The sequence below is a fragment of the Oxyura jamaicensis genome, chromosome 1, assembly GCF_011077185.1.
Source record: "Oxyura jamaicensis isolate SHBP4307 breed ruddy duck chromosome 1, BPBGC_Ojam_1.0, whole genome shotgun sequence".
Taxonomy (NCBI): domain Eukaryota; kingdom Metazoa; phylum Chordata; class Aves; order Anseriformes; family Anatidae; genus Oxyura; species Oxyura jamaicensis.
The window spans coordinates 36219421-36238018 of record NC_048893.1 but is presented as its reverse complement, the minus strand read 5'-3'; the positions used below and the strand labels follow the sequence as shown (position 1 = coordinate 36238018).

Below are 18598 nucleotides of genomic sequence, written 5' to 3'. Positions count from 1 at the left end.
CCCAGGCTTGCTTGCCCTTTCTGTGAGCTTGCTTTTCAGCACACGCAGAGTTCCTTCCTGCTATTGCTAGACTTCTACCTGTACTTGTGACTGCAATAACAGCCAATTTAAAAGAACCACACTGGACTGAATGTGCTACAAATGACCATGATAGAGAAAGACTGGTCCTGTACCCTTCCACCACCCATCAACAAGACTTGGAAAACGTTGCCCTCTCCCTCTGTGGGAGACTCGTGAGAACCAGGTAGCACTGACTGCTGTCCTTTTCATAGAAAAGGAATAGCAAGTTCTCTTAATTTCAGTGATCCTTTTTTTAAAAAATCCTCTGAGGGTTTGTTTTTTTTAATGTAACTTAATAAATCTTTTGGGATATCATTTGGCAATAAAAGGATGTATTGACCAAGGGTGCTATAAAGTTTGCATTGCCAATTATTTAGCAAAACTTGCCTACATTAATGTGATCATTCCAAAATTTATGATAATGAAGCATAATGGTATACAGTGCTACAACACTTTTATGGCCAGGAGTTTGCAATTATTGCATTAATTATGCAGATCTTTCCAGACGTGGCTGTAAAAATTGAAAGCATGCTCTGCTGTCACGTGCTTTATTTGTGCCACTTGTTTTCCATCTTTATTCTTCCTCTACATTTTTTTTTTAATTATGATACTCATTTGAAAATTCTTAGTTTTTTTTTATTTGGTTAAAGTTTAAATCCCAAAGTGTTTTGTAATAGGTTCATAACAGTACTTGAAATTCAGGCATAATTTTATACCAACTTACATGATAGTTATTCAGGCTGTGTAGAAGTTTTCTCAGCACATCCAAGTTTGATGCTAGCAGGAGGAGAAGCAAACATTTTGGGTTTTCCCAGGTTCAGAGAGACCCTATATACTTACTTAGCTTTGATGACATCTTGTTCTGCTTCTCTTACAGCTGCAGGAATAAAAGTAACTAGTACATAACCTTCAAATTCAAGATTATGATTTACTTAATGCATAGCATATAGTAAACCAGCCCCCATGATTGTCACTAAGAATTGGAAGCAAAGAAAAAAAGGGAGCTAGGATGTATCCCGTAGCAGTAGCAAACAGGGTTCACTGGAGCCATTTACCCATTGATGCGTCCTTTTTAAAACAATGAGAATCCTTGCAAAGGCTGCTTCGTGGTGTCTAAAGCTTTAAGTGCATTAAGCAGCCAAAAAAAATAGGCAGTGTTTCTTGCCACTGTCGTTGAATTATAAATTCCAACAAGTGTGAAGTCATGTGACATTTTACAGATAGCTTTTGTTACATCATTTGGAAGAGTATTTTCATCTCTGCTCCTTTTGGTCCCATTTTTGTTTCTTTTTCTTTGGGAGTAGGAGGAGTTCCTAATGGTCCTAATGGCTCAAAGTGTCTTAATGGACTTACAAGTGTCCGCATCATCAAAGTATTTGTCAGGGAGAGTTTTAAATCCCATAAATATTAACAATTTCACAATATGAATTTAAACGTTAACTGTCATAAAAGTTTAAATAAATGTTATGAGACCTTTAGATTCTTGATAGGGTATTAGAAAAAGAGTAAGAAGCCTATGGCAGACGAGGAATGGACACATAAGTGACAGGAAACAAAGATTCAGCTTAGTTAGATTAGTTATATTTTAGCTGTTACAGTACTGAGGGCTGGAGAAACCTGTTTTCTACATGCAGTAAATGCTAAACCTGATGGCCACTTCTGAGAATAGCTTATTAGTATTAATATTTATATTTGGGTATGAGCATATATTACTCAGTACAGACAAAGGAACCAGTAAGAAGGATGCTATTGAACAAAACAAATAACAGTATTCTTACAAAGGAAAATGAAAATAAGACATGAGAATTCAAAGTAATTTAGTAAGGAAAAGAGAATTGGTTTCAGAGTCAAATGTATTACTGAAAGTAGATTTTCTGGGAGAAAACAGAAACTCATGAGTTTCAGCAAATGAAACTTCTGCAATTTTTGGAGTCATCATTGCTGACTGGTGCCACATTAATCACACTTGATACTATTTCAGAGCAAGTCTAGTGCCTGTAGCCTCAAAGAAAGGGAAATATTTATAGAATCTCTGACATCTTTGTACAGCTGTACTGGTATTATCTATAATGTAAAAGAAATGACCTTTTTTTTTCTATACCTTAAAAAAGAAAAAAAAAAAATTAAACTACCCCTCAGATAAACCATGACTTCTAATGTAATTCTTGGTAGCTAATGCAGGAAGAAATGGGTCTTGAGTGACTTTAGAGGTGCTGAGGTAATAGCATAGGTTTACACATGAAAACATTCAAAATCTTCATTGCTAGAGGATTATCGTTACAATACTGCACCATTACTTTACTGATCTGAGCAGATATTGAAAAAAATCTAATTTTCTATGTATGATGTAATGAAAGACAGTAGTCTGCCACTGGGTGAGTTCAAGCAATGATTCAAATTACTTTTAGGAAAAGGTCAAAAAAAAAAAAAAGGTTTGTTTCATAGATAATTGCATTGAATCTCAATGTTGTTTTTACTCTGATTTGTTCTGTAACGCATCCTACTCAGAATGAGAATAGAGAGGGAGCAGGTCAGGAGCAGAGGAATATTGGAAATGCAGAAGAAGCTGCCAGGGTTTTTCAGAAAATGGTTCGCCAGTTCCTTTGACCAGTTCACCAGACCCCATAGAACTTTTTTTCTCACAATCTCTTTAGAGATGCTGATTGCTAAAACAGAGATGCTAGTTCAACTTACATTACCTAGTTAGCCAGACATATTGCTGACGTGTAGTAAATATGTGCAAGTTGAAACAAGAAAAAGGCATCCCTATTTCTTGCAAGCAAGCCTGGAGCGTGTGCTTTGTAGCTAACAACAGTGCATTGCACTGAGATGTTCAAAAGTGCTCCTGGGAATCAGCCTGAATAATAGCTGGGGTTGTGCTTCCAAATCCCGTAGCTACTGTGAAAACTCTGCTCATCCATGCCTCAAACTTAATGCAAACAGAATTCAGGGATGTTCGGAGGTTTTGGGGGTGGGGGTATTAAACAAATGTATTTTGCTCAATACACGAACTATCTTTCTGTGTTATAACCTATAACCAGATATTTTCTATTCTCTTATATGTCATAACTCTTTATGCATCATTTATAAACTTCAGCCTAAACTGAATTTAAAAGGGCTGTTTTGTTGACTAGGTTTATTGTACAGATCAATTTTCTCAAAGAGCAATGAAATTTCTGCTGTCCGTGTATGAATGAATGTCTTTACTCCTGGTCTGCTCTGTTTTATAGTGTCTTTAGCCTCTAGCACTGTTGGTTTGGCGGGGCAGGTCGTCCACACAGAAACCACGGAAGTAGTGCTGACAGCTGACCCCATAGTAGGGTTTGGGATACAGCTCCAGGGTAGTGTGTTTGCTACCGAGACCTTGTCTTCTCCACCTCTCATTTCCTATATTGAGTCTGACAGTCCGGCGGAAAGGTGAGAGGTTCTTCCAGATGACTGTTACGTACATTTTGTTAAGCACTTCCTGGGGTAGTTCGGGCTTATTGTTTTCGATTTGTGCTAAACTGCAGGGCCTTGCTCAATGGAAACGTGTCAAGTAACAAACTGTTTTGACAATGGTACTTCATGTGCTTGATCAGCTATAAGAAGAACGACAAGCATCAATGCTTTTACCATCCAGAGTTCTCCAGCAGGAGACTATTCATTCAAAACCAAAACAAAATAAAAAATAAAAAAATCAAAAGCATTGCTGAAGTCAAAACAGTAATAATTCAGCATGCCATGGGGGAAAACATATCCCATTCTTGAAAGTTTTGGTAAAGAACAAAATCTGGAAAAATATCAGAATCTTGACTGGGAGGGGCTGGTTTACTATTTCTTTCATTTCAACATTACAATTGCATTGTTACACATTTTTATGTTTTTAGTAATGGCATGAATTCATACAGAGCAGCAGGTGTTGCACAGGCAGCTACTAAATGCCACTGCAGAGCTGCAGCACCTGTGGCCTGGGGTTAGAGGTGATCTCCATGGGTGGAGTGGAGGCATGAAGGCTGTGCCCCTCTTCCTGGGTCCTGACACACCTAGAGAGCACGACCCGTGCTGGGAATGTTGATAGTGTTGGGGTGCAAAGGGGCAGCAGCAACCTGGGTAGTCCTCAGGTGCCTTTGGAGCTGCTCTGCTGCTTCTCCTTTAAGGTTAGGCTGAGTGTGTCTTTTATAATTGATATTACTTGTTGTGGTAACATGCATTCCTGATTATTCTTTTGTATCATTGTGTGCCAAGGTGTGGGGTCCTGCAAATAGGAGACAGAATAGTGGCAATAAATGGTATCCCAACAGAAGACAGCACATTTGATGAGGCCAATCAACTGCTCAGAGACTCCTCTATCACCAACAAGGTCACCTTGGAAATTGAATTTGATGTTGCAGGTATGAACGTAATGTTACTCTGTCTTGCAAGAAAATCAAAGGAATAAATCCTAAGGATATTGCAAGTGTTGGGTATCAAAGGCGGTGACTTTATTCGCAAATACACCATCCAGTTTTCATGTGACCTGCTTGAAACATGGGTCTTTTTGTGCAGCTTTCTCATTCCACATAGCCCTGCAGCGTGCTTCAGAACACAAATAGAAATGACAATAGAAAAGTCCTTAGAAAGATCTGGTGACAGTCTTTCCTCTGAGTTATTTCCAGACAAATTTCTGCCCTGAGATAGAAATACCCTGATGAGTCAAGACAAATCCTCTACAGGCCAGCTATGAAATGTGTTACTAGACAAAAAAGTATTAGAAAACAATGGGTAAGCTGAAAAGTCTGGAGAGTTTAACTCAGCACTATCTTAAATCAAAAAAAAATAATAATAATAATTAGAAAAAATAGAAATTGAACTAGTAAAAATCAGAAAAGCCATTGTTAATGTTGTTGGTGAACCTTTATCATTACTAATATATTTCCTTTCTTCCGTGATGTGTTTAAGCATACAGAATACACCTATATGATCAAAAATTGTGTAAAATGAACACATACACTTCATGTATGTGCATTACCCCACTATATAAACGGTAAAAACTTTTAAGACTTATGTGCTTATCTGACAGTAGCTCCTTGAAGTCATGACAGTGTTGGATGTGCTGTATTTTCCTAGTATAGTATAGTATCGTTATAGTTGTATAATTATTGTTAATTGTATTATAAATAATGATATGATGTCAAAAGCAGGGTAATGTTCTTAGTATAATTCTTTGTGATATTTTAATACGTACATATCTAGTATACTGTAGAAAAATGGAGAAATACAATTTGTGCATCTATATAAATAGGAAATGGAATATTAAAAATTATGAAAACAAAATAATGGAAAATTCACATTTAAATATGCCTCAAATCACAAGGACAATAAAGTTTGTGTTTTGGACCCTGAACTTGTGTTCTTCCATTTGCTCCATAACAACAGACTTATACTCATTATTGGACTCTCCTGCCACATGTATGTTTATGTATTTACATAGCTGGAATTTTAATTAGCTCTTCTTCAAGCCAGCACACAAACTTTTGGTAGCAGTTGTGTGAAAAGTCAGAATTCAATGCAGTGCCGTGTGTTTTTTTGTCTCAGTCAGCTCTAGATGCCTCTTCATGAGTGCAGTTTTGATCTCATTTCTTCCCAGTGGGTGTAAAGTCCATGACAGTTGCCTTAGCAAATAGTTTAAAATGTATTAGACGTACAGCAACAGAAGCCTGAAATTCTTAAGACTTGATCTCCCGTCCTTTTAATTAAAACCTATCTGCCAATGCTAACATTTTCATGTGTGCTCACAGAAATTGCATACCAGCTAAAAACATGCAGCCTCAGCTGGCTGCTGGTCTGTGCAATCACCATAAATTCAGTTAAACCTTAAAAAAAAATGAGTTACTGTGAAATTACCTATAGAGATATAAATCATACTTCATATGTCCCACTTCCTTCACTTCAGCACCCGTGTTTCACACCTGACTTGTGATGATGATGTGATTTCATCAGCTTACATGTGTAGTTCCATGAACTTAGAATTGCTGTGTCATATAAATTATCTAATATTTTAATTTATTTTTTTTTTGTAGAATCTGTTATACCAAGCAGTGGAACATTTCATGTAAAACTACCAAAGAAACATAATGTGGAACTTGGCATCACAATAAGTTGTAAGTGGAAGTGCTTATTTTTAAGACCATGGTGATGGGATAATCTGCAGATAGTAGGTCCTATAGCTGTAGGCTTATGCTTATTTTGGTGTAAACTCTTTTTTTCTATTTCTAGAATGGGGTGATTAGTAGTGCTCTTTCCCTGATGAAATATTATCCTGTGACAGATTTCTATCCTCCCATAGCAGTTAAAGATGCCAGACGTTTGCCAGGCCTAAAGCTTGACCTATTCCTTCATGTGTAACATATATTTAACTCTAATTAAAGCTAATTAAAACAAACAAACAAAAAGGTAATTAGAATTAAGGACATGTGAAACTACTTTCATAGCTAAGGAAGTTGCAAGCAAAGCCAGTCATGGTCTGTTGCAGGCTCCTGAGCAGAACCCCACTGACCTCAAGGGTTCTCACAGGCATGGGAACCCACATACAATAGGTTGTGTTCTGCTTCAGGAAGCAGTCTGAACCTACATGCTCAGCCTGTACAACTTGTGGACAGTCCTAAATATGCAGGTCATGTTGCAAAATCTTCCTTCACTAGGGACTTCAGAGGTGGTTGAAGAAAGTAATAAGGGTGTGCATTAGTGTAATTCTCAAAAAAGTGGTATTTGTTTGAAATCGAAATATTTCTTCTTGTGGGATCAGTCAATAAAAGCTCTGTTGGGACTGGGTTTTGATCAGGTAAGGTCCAGCATACGAAGTTCAACTTTTGGTGGATGGAGGAACAATCCATATCAAAGTTAACAGACTTGTATTCATTGTGCATAATGGCAGTGCTGAATCTGGCCTCACTGGATTTTTTTTTTTTTTTTATGGTAGTGGCCTTTCTAAGCTAATAGTCTGTCTTCAGAATTATTCATGTATCTTGGGGAAAGATTGTGCTTTGACTTATATTCTCAAATCTTTTACCAGCACAATGGAAGAAAGTCAATCAAAAATACAGCAGGGAGCTCAGTACTCAGAGTTACATCTAAGGAACAAATGAAAGACGTTGCAGGCCTGTTTCTTCTGTTACAGACTTGAATGCATAACTGTTGGACTCCCTAAAATGTGATGCTTGAAGAAAAATCATAGGTCTACATGTATTTATGCAGATGAAAATATTGAGGAAACAAAAAATGGGGAGAGGCTGTTTTATATAAATGTCATTCTCAGGATCAGTCATGGATCGGTAGGACTATTGTAGAAATACTGTCTTTCTAGTAATACGATGTGTATTGATTTTTGGAATTCAAGGCATCTTGTACTTCTGTTTGAGTGTAGGAGTAGAATGAATGGAAAACTAATGTTCCAGGGATTTAGTATTCATCACTCTTCCAAATTTGGCACATCTTCCTTACTTGGAACTTAATTCCAAAAGTTTGTACTTTATAAAATTAGTGCTTTATATAACCAGAGGACCACCTGACTGGTCTTAGTTCTGTTCTTCTGAGTGTACTTCAGTATCTTTAATATGTAAATTTAATTATCTGTTATATATAGTAATCCCACTTGCTGGTAGGATTTAATGCATATGAAATTTGTCTAAGATTAGCTCTTTATTTGATTTTAAAGCATTTATACTATTAACTGAAAATTTGTAAATTTCCTTGGTAAAGGTCTTGAATTGCTTCATTTCTTACTTGTTTTTCAGTACTTTCCTCTGTTCTAATTAACTCCTAAATGAGGCCATGTGATTTGCAGAACATAGATGTTTTCTATCCATTTTGTCCATTTTTTGTCATGGTATTTTAACATATTAGTATGTCATTTTTTACTGATATTGTCAGGAAGCTATATGATTTCTTTCAAAACCAAATGGAATAACCAAAGGAAACTCAAGGCAGTTGCTATGACCAGGCTTAAACAGGGATACTGCTGGAGATCACATCTGGACTTGATCTGTTTAAGTGCTAGATGCCGCTTCATCATCTTTCTTTTCAAGGCTGTGGAGTTAACAATGAGTGAGAAAGTGCTGTCTCTATCAAAATATTTCAGAGAACACCTATTTTGTTTTCCATATCCCATGTGTAGTTTGGTGTTTGGTTGCCAAAGTCAGGAAATGACATAAAACAGACAAGATAGGCACTTTTTGTCAGAAGGAAAATGTAGGGCTCTCCTCAGGTTGGCACCTGAATGTGTGCTTAATTTTAAGTCCAGGAATTTTTCTAAGTTAGCTGTTAGGAGGCAGATATCCTGGAAGAGGAATTTATTTTCTTTCTTCATATTACTTTCTTTGTTAATAAGCACCTAGTGTGCCAGGCAGGTATTGAAGGCATATCTGAGGTGGCACACAACATTCTAGACAGTCTTTGGGAAACATGAAAAGTAATAGGGGAAGAGACTTAGTTTCTCTTAGTTTCTGATTTATTAAGACAAGAAAAAATCAAAACCAAAACAAATCAAAAAACCCTTTGATAGCAAATGCTCTTATGAAGTAAGGCAGGTACAAGTTTCATCAACATCATTAACATTGTTAATGTTAATCTGAGGTGCTAAGTTTTAGGTAGTGAAAATCAGTTATGTCACCATCACTAAAATGGTCTTGCCCAATGCTGCTTTAACATGTGTACTGGACTTTTATCCTCATTTGGCCTTCCCTTATCCCTGTAATATATAAGATCAATAGTTTTCCCATGAATAGCTACCTACATCAATGAAGAACCTATTGAATAATGTGAAAAGACAAGTGACTGTATTTCATGCTTCAGCTACCATTATTTTCACACCCACTTACGTAGTTGGAGCAATTAGAATGTCTCAGTTTTTTAAAGTTAGGTCAGCCAAATAAAGTATGACACAGCATGTTGTATGTGTGCATGTATAGTTGTGTTTTTATAAGAGAACCATTCCACAGAAGGATAGCTTTCTCGTAGATCTAGTAGCGTTCATATCTGTTTCAATTTACTTGCCGGTCATATTGATTTTAAACCATGTAATGGAAAATGGATTTTTTTATGTTTTTAGGATATGTTTTTTTTACTGCTAGCTACTTTTCCATAGACTAATATTTTTTAAATACATTTAATTATGTCCAAGAAAATTTTCTTAATAGTCCAGACTGTTAATTCTAGTTAACAGCTCTTTTTTTTTTTTCCTCTTTCTTTTCTTTCTTAAGTAAGATCCTTATATCCTTACTGGTAACAAGCAGCACCTTGTTTCATAAGTAATCTCTGAAGCTAATGGGACTACTCAAGGAATAAGAAGCTGCAAAGCTGGTAAAAATATCAGAATCTCACCCAAATTATCATCAGTTTTTCTAAGTCATTTTGACTAGAAACTATACTATATTCTGCTTTATTGTATTTCAGCAGAAATAAACCTTGTAAATATCTATAGATATTTAGCATTGACTATATCAATTGATTTCCAGAGCATGTTCCTGTATATTTTGGGATTTCACCTAGCACACTCAACTTCACTTTGCAATGTTACAAGCAATCATTTTCAAGACAGGGCCTGAAGAACCAGCAGGTTTCTCTGCTGAAAATGAACGGCTACTCAAAGAATGGAAGAACTACTTCAATCTAATTTTAGAAACCTGTTCCATCTATTTAATAGTCACTATTAGGGAAAACAAACAAACAAAAAAGTCTTATTTAGTACACAAGGAAATTGCATAAAGCTGCACCAGGGTAGGTTCAGACTGGATATTAGGAAAGACTTCTTTACTGCCATGGTGATCAAACACTGGAGTAGGCTTCCTAGAGAGGTGGTTGATGCCCCATGCCTGTCTGTTGTCAATAGACATTTGGACAATACCCACAATAGTATGCTTTAACTTTTAGTTAGCCTTGAAGGCAGCTGGACTTGATTATATTTGTAGAGCCCTTCCAACCAAACTGTTCTGTTCTGTTCTGTTCTCCTGTCACTGTGGATAAGTAGGCTGGCTTTGTATAAAAACTGATGTAGGACCATAGAGTCACTTATAGAGAGGGAGCTTGCTGAAGAGCAAAGTTTCAGTTACAATGCTAAATTTACCACTTTATGCACTCTTCACCACTTGCAGTTCATCATACAGACTGTATAAGATCTCCACAGGAACTCAGTAGTATGTACACTAAGAACTGAATTGGAGGGAGAAAAGATTCAGGCTTTGTTGGATGAGGAAAGAAACCAAGTGGATAGCCATAACAGGAAGACAGGAAACAAGGAAAGAGACTGAGGTGTGATAATGGGTACGAGGTGCTGGGACTTTCACAAGAGGGCTGGACATGGGTGAGCCCATGAGGTGAGGAGAAAGAAGCAGGTAGGACAAGGAGCTGTTATGGTGGGGGAAAAATAACATCAGGGCAGGATGTGCACATGTATGCATGAAGCCACTCAGACTCTAAAATTGAGATTGCAAGGAAAGAGAGAACTGTGGGAAATGGACTGGAAGCACAAGGGACTGGAGCCCTTCCCAAGACTAGACCTCAGGATTCCTAATTTACAGCACTTTCTAGTAGCAGCAAATTTCTCATCTCCCTCCCTGCCCCTTCCCCATTTGATTCTGTCACCTGGATCTGTGTTGTAAATCTCAAGGTTTTATGCCTGCTTGTGGTCTTTGCAAGTGTAGGTTTGATAATGTTTGATATTGCTTGTAATTATTTTTTTTGATCAAAAATAAGTCTGAAATGAAACCAAAATGGGCATACAGAGTCACTTCAAACATCTTGTGTTAATTCATGAGGATATCTTTTTAATTAAATGGTCAGATATTGCTTTCTCCCTGGGACTCTTCCTTCTCTGCTCTCTGGGGAGAAATAACAGTGCTGTGTAGCAAAGGGGATGAAGGCTGCATAATGAATGAAGTGGAAGATTGCAGAAAGCAAAAAGTGGTGATCTCATGGTCAAGATAGTTTAATTCTACCCCAGATAAATTAGTTTTTTGCCTTTTCCCTGTGACAGAGTTGTGCTGAGATGCTAGTCATTTCACAGGAAAAAATAGAGGGGGGAGAGAGAGAAAAAAAAAAAAAAAAAAAAGACATTTTCCACAGGTGTCTGCTTGATTTTTCTGGAGAAAAGTTGAGATCCTGGGGTCGCGCTTGCGAAAATATTGTGTGTTTACAGCTGTTTCTGAAAATGCCAGTAGTTGTGCTTTGGATATAGAAGCTGTTAGATACTACAAGATGTTGTGAGAAATTAGGGCATGGGTGTCTCAAATTGCTCACTGAAAATTGCCATACTTTGACCAAAAAGTTCCTGTGTTTTCTTTCCTCATCTGTAAACTGAGGATCATAGTACTCAGTCTTTTTGTGGGGGATGGAGTCTGTTCGCTAGTGTTTGGGAAGCAGTCAGACTGTGGTGACGTGCAGTACAGAAGTTCAGGAAGGAATCAATGATTTCATCTCTGCAGCAGAACGTAGTTTGTAGTATGTCATGAGCACTGAACAACTAGAATAAAACATAGAACGAAAAAGTGTGGTGTAGCTGCTTATTAAGAGCTTGTCAGCATAGGAGAATTCATTTCACACTGATCTGCATTTGCTACCTGCAAAAAGACTTTAATCCAGAAGGCAATTAATAACATGGGGTAACTGATAAAATGATGCTGGTTCACAATTGTTCAGTTGGAAAGTGTGGTAATTACATGTGCAATATCTTACTCCTTGCTTCTCTGTGTATGCTGTGGATTCGCATTTTGAGTTTCGTCTCTGCCCTTTTTTGATTTGTTTTCTCTTCTTTCTTTGGAATGATGAAGGACTGTTTGGTTTAGTACTGATACTTTTGTGAAAGCAGTTTAATAAAAACTATATCAATACCCAAATTTTAATGTGCAGGCATTGTAAATGCATATGACCTCAGGGATTTGTGAGTCAACCCAAAAAGTCAAAACATAGCATCTAAGGGGAAAAAAAAAGATTTCACCAAAGTGATAATTTAAAAATATTAACAAGTCACCAAATGGTGAAACAAACCCAAAGTATTCAAGTCAATCATGGAACTGTCGTATAAAATACATCTGACCCATGGTGTGAAGTATGAGAAACAAGCAATGAAATTTATGCATCTGGCAAAAAGTTAATTTCTGTTCTCAGATTGGAACATATACACTTCTGGAAAGCCTGCTGGTTTAGACAAGTTTCTACAAGTTCTTGAGTCTTCATACTTCCGTATTCTGTACTTTCAACACACTACATTTGAAATATGGCTGCTCAGCAGAACTTAAACAGTTCCTGTGGACGTTCAAAAGCTTTCTTGGCCAGGACAGAAAAGGTTGACAAGAGCTGCTGGAATATTGTGTTGGGAGTGTCATTAATACGTCTTGGGGTTGCCATAGGAGAAGATCTCATTTTTCCACCAAAGAGAAGAAGCACGAGTTGTTGTAGTGCATGACACGATGGTTTTGTAGGTGATCCTCCACCGATACTAGTACCTTCTTTGGTGATTGTCAGTTAGGCATTGGAGCCTAGCGGGGAAGTACCTTCTGGGTGTGAATGCAGAGGCCTCAGCTGGCACAAGTCAGAAATGGCTAAGGGCAATTGAAGAGCCTTAGATGTGTGAAACCATCAGTAATTTTAGGAGAAGTGACAGCCTTATACCACACAGCAATATTTTAATATCAGCATGCTCTTCTATAATGACAGTACGAAGAGTCAGTCAGTGTTCGCCATGAGGACTTTGTCTAACAGCAGACAGCAGGCGACACACCATCCCCGAAAAACACCTTTTGTCATCCTCAAGTTCTCAGCCCCCTGCTTGCCTTATTGGATCTTCAGCGTGGTCATCTTCTATCAGCAAGTGCATGAATTCTCCAAAGCAATGCAGTCAATGAAGCTTTGCCAAGAAGCAATCCTCTGGAAGCAGTCACAGCTGTCTGCTCCTTCTTGAGTAGTTAACTGCTTCCCATACAACCAAAAGTCAAGTAAAATGGCTAAGCTAAGCAGCATTGTCAATGGCTTGCAGAACTTGCCGAGGGAAACTCATCACATACTTTTGCACAAGATGTTAAAAACTTGCAATGACTTTCATTGTAGGGCAGAACACGCTTTTTATCATGATGGACAAAGAGCAAATAGAAAGTTATATCAAATGTCTCTAAGAAGAGATGGGTTAGGTGGGCGTGGAGAGGTCCGGTGGGCGGTTTAGTGATTTGAACATTGCTGGAATTGCTGTGGTTCAATCCCCAGCCCAAAGTGGGGAAAGGTCCACAATGCATAAAGCTGAGCAGTGTTGTAGAGGAGCAAGGTGACTCATCAAAAGGTCCATATGTTTACTTCAGAGGAATCTGTGAGTCACAGTGAAGCAAGCATCCATATGATATAAGCTACGTCAGTGCAAAGGTGATAACTGTGCCCAGTGGTACGCGTGGCAGTCATCCACAGCATCTGATTTATCAGCAAGGAGATAGCTCCTTTCTCATCCAGTCAGCACCATCTTCATACCTCCACCGTAAGCACTGAATGAGGCAGTAGTGGATGTAACAAATGTGGTATAGCCCACTCTAGAAATTTAGCCAGAACTGTTCTGTTGGTTGGGGATCTAATAAAACATGATTTATGAGTGACAGAAATATTCTGGCAAAAGGTCAGCATCAGTAGTTGTGCTGAAAGGTTCTGCTAACAGAAGTCTTCCCTTGTGTGTTGTAGCTACACAGCATTTTAAGATGAATCACTGAAGCTTTGTGTGGTTGAGTCCCGGCCTAACCCAAAATTCAGACATCTCAGGTTAAATTTAATTTGCACTGGTCACCTTAATTCTGGCGTTTTCTAATTTTTGAGAAGTACCACTTGCAGTCTTAGTAATATGCTGCTACAGTTTGTTTGTATTCATATATTTGTCTCCTTCCTCTACATTATACATATTATGTAAGTAAATAGTGTGTATGAAAATACTGATTTATGGATAGAATCAGCCTATGTGCACATACAGAAATTAAAACAGATGCTTGCATCTATTCTTTATTACAGCTCCATCCAGCAGAAAACCAGGGGACCCTCTGGTTATTTCTGATATCAAGAAAGGAAGTGTTGCTCACAGGTAAGGCATAAAGCTCCCAGTAAAAATCTGTTTCCACTATATGGCCAGCTAGACTCAAGTTAAGCAGAAGAAGCTTGTAAGAGACTTCTGTTTTTATTTAGTGCACAGCGGTTACGTGCAAAATGTATAAATAAATAGCTGTTAAAGAAATCCATCTTGTTTCTGTATTAATGATTATACAGTGTGAAATACTTTGCTTAATGTCGCTAGCATTTCATGTAAGCTTGCTTGCTTGTTCACAGAACTGGGACACTGGAATTGGGTGACAAGTTGCTTGCAATAGATAACATTCGACTTGACAATTGCTCGATGGAAGACGCTGTTCAGATCCTTCAGCACTGTGAGGACCTTGTAAAGTTAAAGATCCGCAAAGATGAAGATAATTCTGGTATTAGCAATGAGCCTATTGCAATTCTTGTGTATTTTCAGTTTGATTTTTTAGAATATAGGTTTATTTTTTCACATTTAAATTTTAGTGAAATGGTTTTGCCAAACATTGATGATTTTTGCTAACGCTAATCAAAAAGATTAGAAACAACAACAAAAAATATTCGATACAGTTTTGAATTATCTCAGTGGTATGTCACCTGCAAGAGCTGTGCTGTAAAAGGTCTTCAGTTTTCTGGAGAGGCAATTTCCCTTCAGGTGTAAATATACAAGGTTGATCTTTCTCTAATCAGCATATTGAAATTTTCTCTGGTTTTAAGATTGGAATCATGGATAGCAAAGCACTATGGATATGTAGTTCTACGGCAGAGTGGGGGAGTGCATGCTTTATCCATAAACACATAAGCTTGACTTCAGTATGATTGTTCACTTGCTTAAAGGTAAGTAGTACTTTACTGGCTGTGCTGGATAGCTAATGCAGTAGCCGTGTACAGTCAGCCCAATGGAGTTGCCATCATTTTTCACATTTACATCTATTAATATTCCTGTATCTTCCCAATTACGGATTCCATAAAGGCAAAATTTCTACCTGGAGATAATGAGTTCTGCTGCGCACTTTAGTGGCAAAGGATATGAGACAATTTTAACTACCATTACTGTTGGGATTTATATTATGGCATCCCATAAAGGCACATACTGTAGATTCATTTGTCTTAAGCTCTGTACACTCCCACAACAAAAAAGCACTATTATTTCAAATCAAGTGTAACTGTTGAAGTGATGTTTAGAATCACACTAGAATGCTCTTTTCCTTTAACGGCTTTTGAAAGCAAACAGTATTTTCTCAGTATGATCAGTATAAAACAAAGGCGGATTAGCTTAGCACCATGTGCAAATTGGCTTTCAGAAGTTAATTTTGATCCATCAAAGAGAATGGCTGCTGCTTGGCAGAATATTGTGGTTAGGCCCCTGCAGGTGGTGAGGCGGTGTTTGCTAAGCATGGTTCGTACATCTTAGAGAGAGGCTGGCCTCACTGGCTGCACATTCAGAGGGACACCTGACTGACAGTTGCTTTGGAAAACTGAGCAAACCCGTTACCTTATGAAGAGCAAACTGTGATTTGGGATTTCATGTTTGTACATGGATTTCAGTGTCCATCCATGTAAAATAACATCTTTGCTCTCCTAGGTGTAGCACACTGTGGTAGCTGGTACAGATTTTAGTCTGGCTGTGATTCTTACTTCATGGTTTTCTTTACTTATTCAGATTGCTTATTTAACCGTTGCATTATCTGTATCAAGATTCTTACACAACTACAGAGTCTTACATAAACATAATTGGTGTAGCTGAAAATACTTGACTGTAGATGGACAACGACTCAGAGACCTGCTGGACAAAATTCTCAGTACAAATGGTTCTTATAACAGTTGAGTAAGTGTAAAAGTGTAATTTAAAACATGTATAGCAGATTTTCAGGTACTTTGAAAACTAAAAGGTATCAGTGTCCCCTGAAATGCTAAAGAAAAATTATTTAAAAAAAAAAAAAAAGTAGCAAAACAGTAGCAAAGGTGTAGCAAAAAGTGTACCTCAATTAAAATCAATTTTAGTTCATTTCCACTAGTTAATTATAATTTATTTATGAAAGCCTGTTTTTCTCACAAAGAGAGTAAATGTGCTTCTTAAACTCAACAGAAAACAACAAACAAACAAACAAACAAAAGAAAAACATTAAAAACTCCCTAATAAAACAAAAGCCTGATGCTAATAGATGAGTAGGGGTGGAGCACTCCAAAACAATTTCTAAATCACAGAATGAGATTAAGATTTTCATATTTGTTGACCTCCCACGACATTCGTTTTTGAGGAGGGAAAAGCAGGGAGCAGGGTTTTCTTCTTGCCTAGGTTCTCATCCTCCCTTTACCTATCAAACTTTTTCTTCTGGTATTCATTTCAGTGTCTTTGTAGCTTCTAGCTCCTATTCTGTCTTCTTCAGTTTTTCCTTCTGCTCTCTCTCTACTCCTCCCTTCAGCAGATGATTTTACATAGCTCAAAGCTGTGTCCCTCACAGCCAACCATGTACGTGAATTCAGCAGCAGGGTAGCACATTACATACTCCCCCAAACCGTGCTCTTTTTTGCAGTTTTTTTTTCATCAATCCCATGTTGCTCTACAGAGCAAGAGACTAGTGGATGGAACAGAAGCACTGCAGCACAGAGGCAATGTAACAACACTTCCTTAAATGCGATTTCAAAGAATTATCCACATGCACCACTACAATAAAAGAAAGAAGGGCAATCTCAAAAAAAAAAAAAAAAAAAAAAAGAGACCCTAAAAATTTATAATTTGATTACATTTCCTTCTCAGATAGAAGTATGTTTTCAGAAGAAGTTTGTTTTCAGCAATTTCTCTCTCTCTTTTTTTTTTTTCTTTCCTGCCAACTTCCATTTCTGAGGATTTTGTCTCCTGTTTAGCCTAATGGCAGCTACCCTTTTTCGGAATATCAGAGTTCTTTGCTTTCACAGCAAAACTGGTCTTCATTGTGTATTCAGGCCACATATAGGCCGTATTCTTGAATAGCTTGCATATGTGTTGTCTGGAAAGAAGAGAAGAAAGTTATGTAGCAATTTGACATTTGTTGCATATTACCATTAATTTTCTTAACTAGGGCTATCCAGAAGAAAAAGCATAATGGGCCAGTCTCCTTTCCAGTCATTCACGAAGATCTATAAACTTCCAACTCTCATGTGGCAGGACTGCTGCATAATTAATATCTTCTTACTCGCTTACCATTGATAACAGAGAAACATTAGCATTGTGTCAACCCTTAGCAAATACTGGCTGTTGCATTTACAATTAGCTCGGTGGAATACTTTCCATCTTTCTGTTAAAGTCTCATCATTGCCACACCTGTGTAAACATTATCTTTAGGTCCTGGGGGATTTGTCATTGTCCCATGAATGCTCCAACAGGCAAGCAAGAGCTACCACTCTTCCGCTGTGCAGTGGCTCTCGTGCTGGCCCACCGTGTGCTCCCAGAAGGGTTGTGAGTGCTGGGTGCTTTTGGAAATACCATGTCAGATAAAGTGCTGGTGGTGTGAACTGTGCTGAGGGCCAAAACTCTGTTGATAATGTCCCAGGTAGGAATACCAAGCCAACAGTATCCATGAAAATCCCAATATTTTTTGCTGAATAAGTACTGCTAATTCTTCTCTCCTTTGAATATTGTGTGTACTGTTTCCTTTATGTCAATAGCAAGTGGAGAATGGGAGGGAAGGAGTGTGGGAGGAAAGTAGACCTACATTTTCTTCAAACTGGGAAAAGACAAAATAACTTCAAAGATATTAGTGTTTCTCCAGCTCTGCTGACATACCACATTCAGTCATGCAGCGTTAGAAGAAAACAACTCTTTGAACCTTTGCTAGTGATGCAGGTTTCTTTCTCCTCTTAAATTTTCCTACCTACAGGAACAAAAATGGGAGCATTTGAATTTTCTGACTTGTCTCAGGTTAGTTACAATATGTACATCCTAGACATTATCTACACTCACTGAGCTATTAAAAATGTCATTGCCCACAGATCTAGGAAAAGTTGCCTGCCAGGCCAAACACCCTGGCTGAATACCAATAGCATAAGATGGGCAAGGGAGCATTTGTGATGGTTCTTTGTTGAGATTAAAATTTCAAAATAATGCATATCTTATGTAAATAATAAAAAAAAGTCTAATGGAGTTATTGTTCAATTTAGTTGGTAATTCAGAAGCTGTTTTTGATTCAATTCTGAAAGCTTAAAATTTTGCTATTAAAAATATGGGATATATTTCAGGTTCTCTTACTAAGACAGCTGCTCATCTTATGATGACTTTCGACCTTTCCACAATTTTTTGAGGAAGTTTCTTTCTAGAATTTTTAAATTCTGTTTGGTTTTAAATAACCTCCATTTGGTTCAAGGAACAGAAGAGTCCTGGTAGTTATACAATCGTAGTAACATGTTTCTTCTCTAATAAAAAAGCCTGAAGTCACATTTTAATAGGAAAGAAGATATTAAGATTTTGAACAGAGTAAAATTCAGTTCTAATAGAATGAGGGCAATT

At 37.6% G+C, this 18598-nt stretch overlaps 1 protein-coding gene across 21 annotated transcripts in view; it reads left to right on the top strand.

Annotated features, from left to right (window-relative positions):
• GRIP1 (glutamate receptor interacting protein 1) overlaps window positions 1–18598 on the top strand; it is a 320589-nt gene that overhangs the window by 280567 nt on the left and 21424 nt on the right. For all 21 annotated transcript variants that reach the window (XM_035333147.1, XM_035333155.1, XM_035333085.1 and 18 more), the window contains 5 exons: window positions 3291–3477; window positions 4288–4433; window positions 6102–6182; window positions 14053–14122; window positions 14365–14510. In XM_035333147.1, the coding sequence (XP_035189038.1) occupies window positions 3291–3477; window positions 4288–4433; window positions 6102–6182; window positions 14053–14122; window positions 14365–14510 (630 nt within the window). The remainder of the gene's footprint in view (window positions 1–3290; window positions 3478–4287; window positions 4434–6101; window positions 6183–14052; window positions 14123–14364; window positions 14511–18598) is intronic.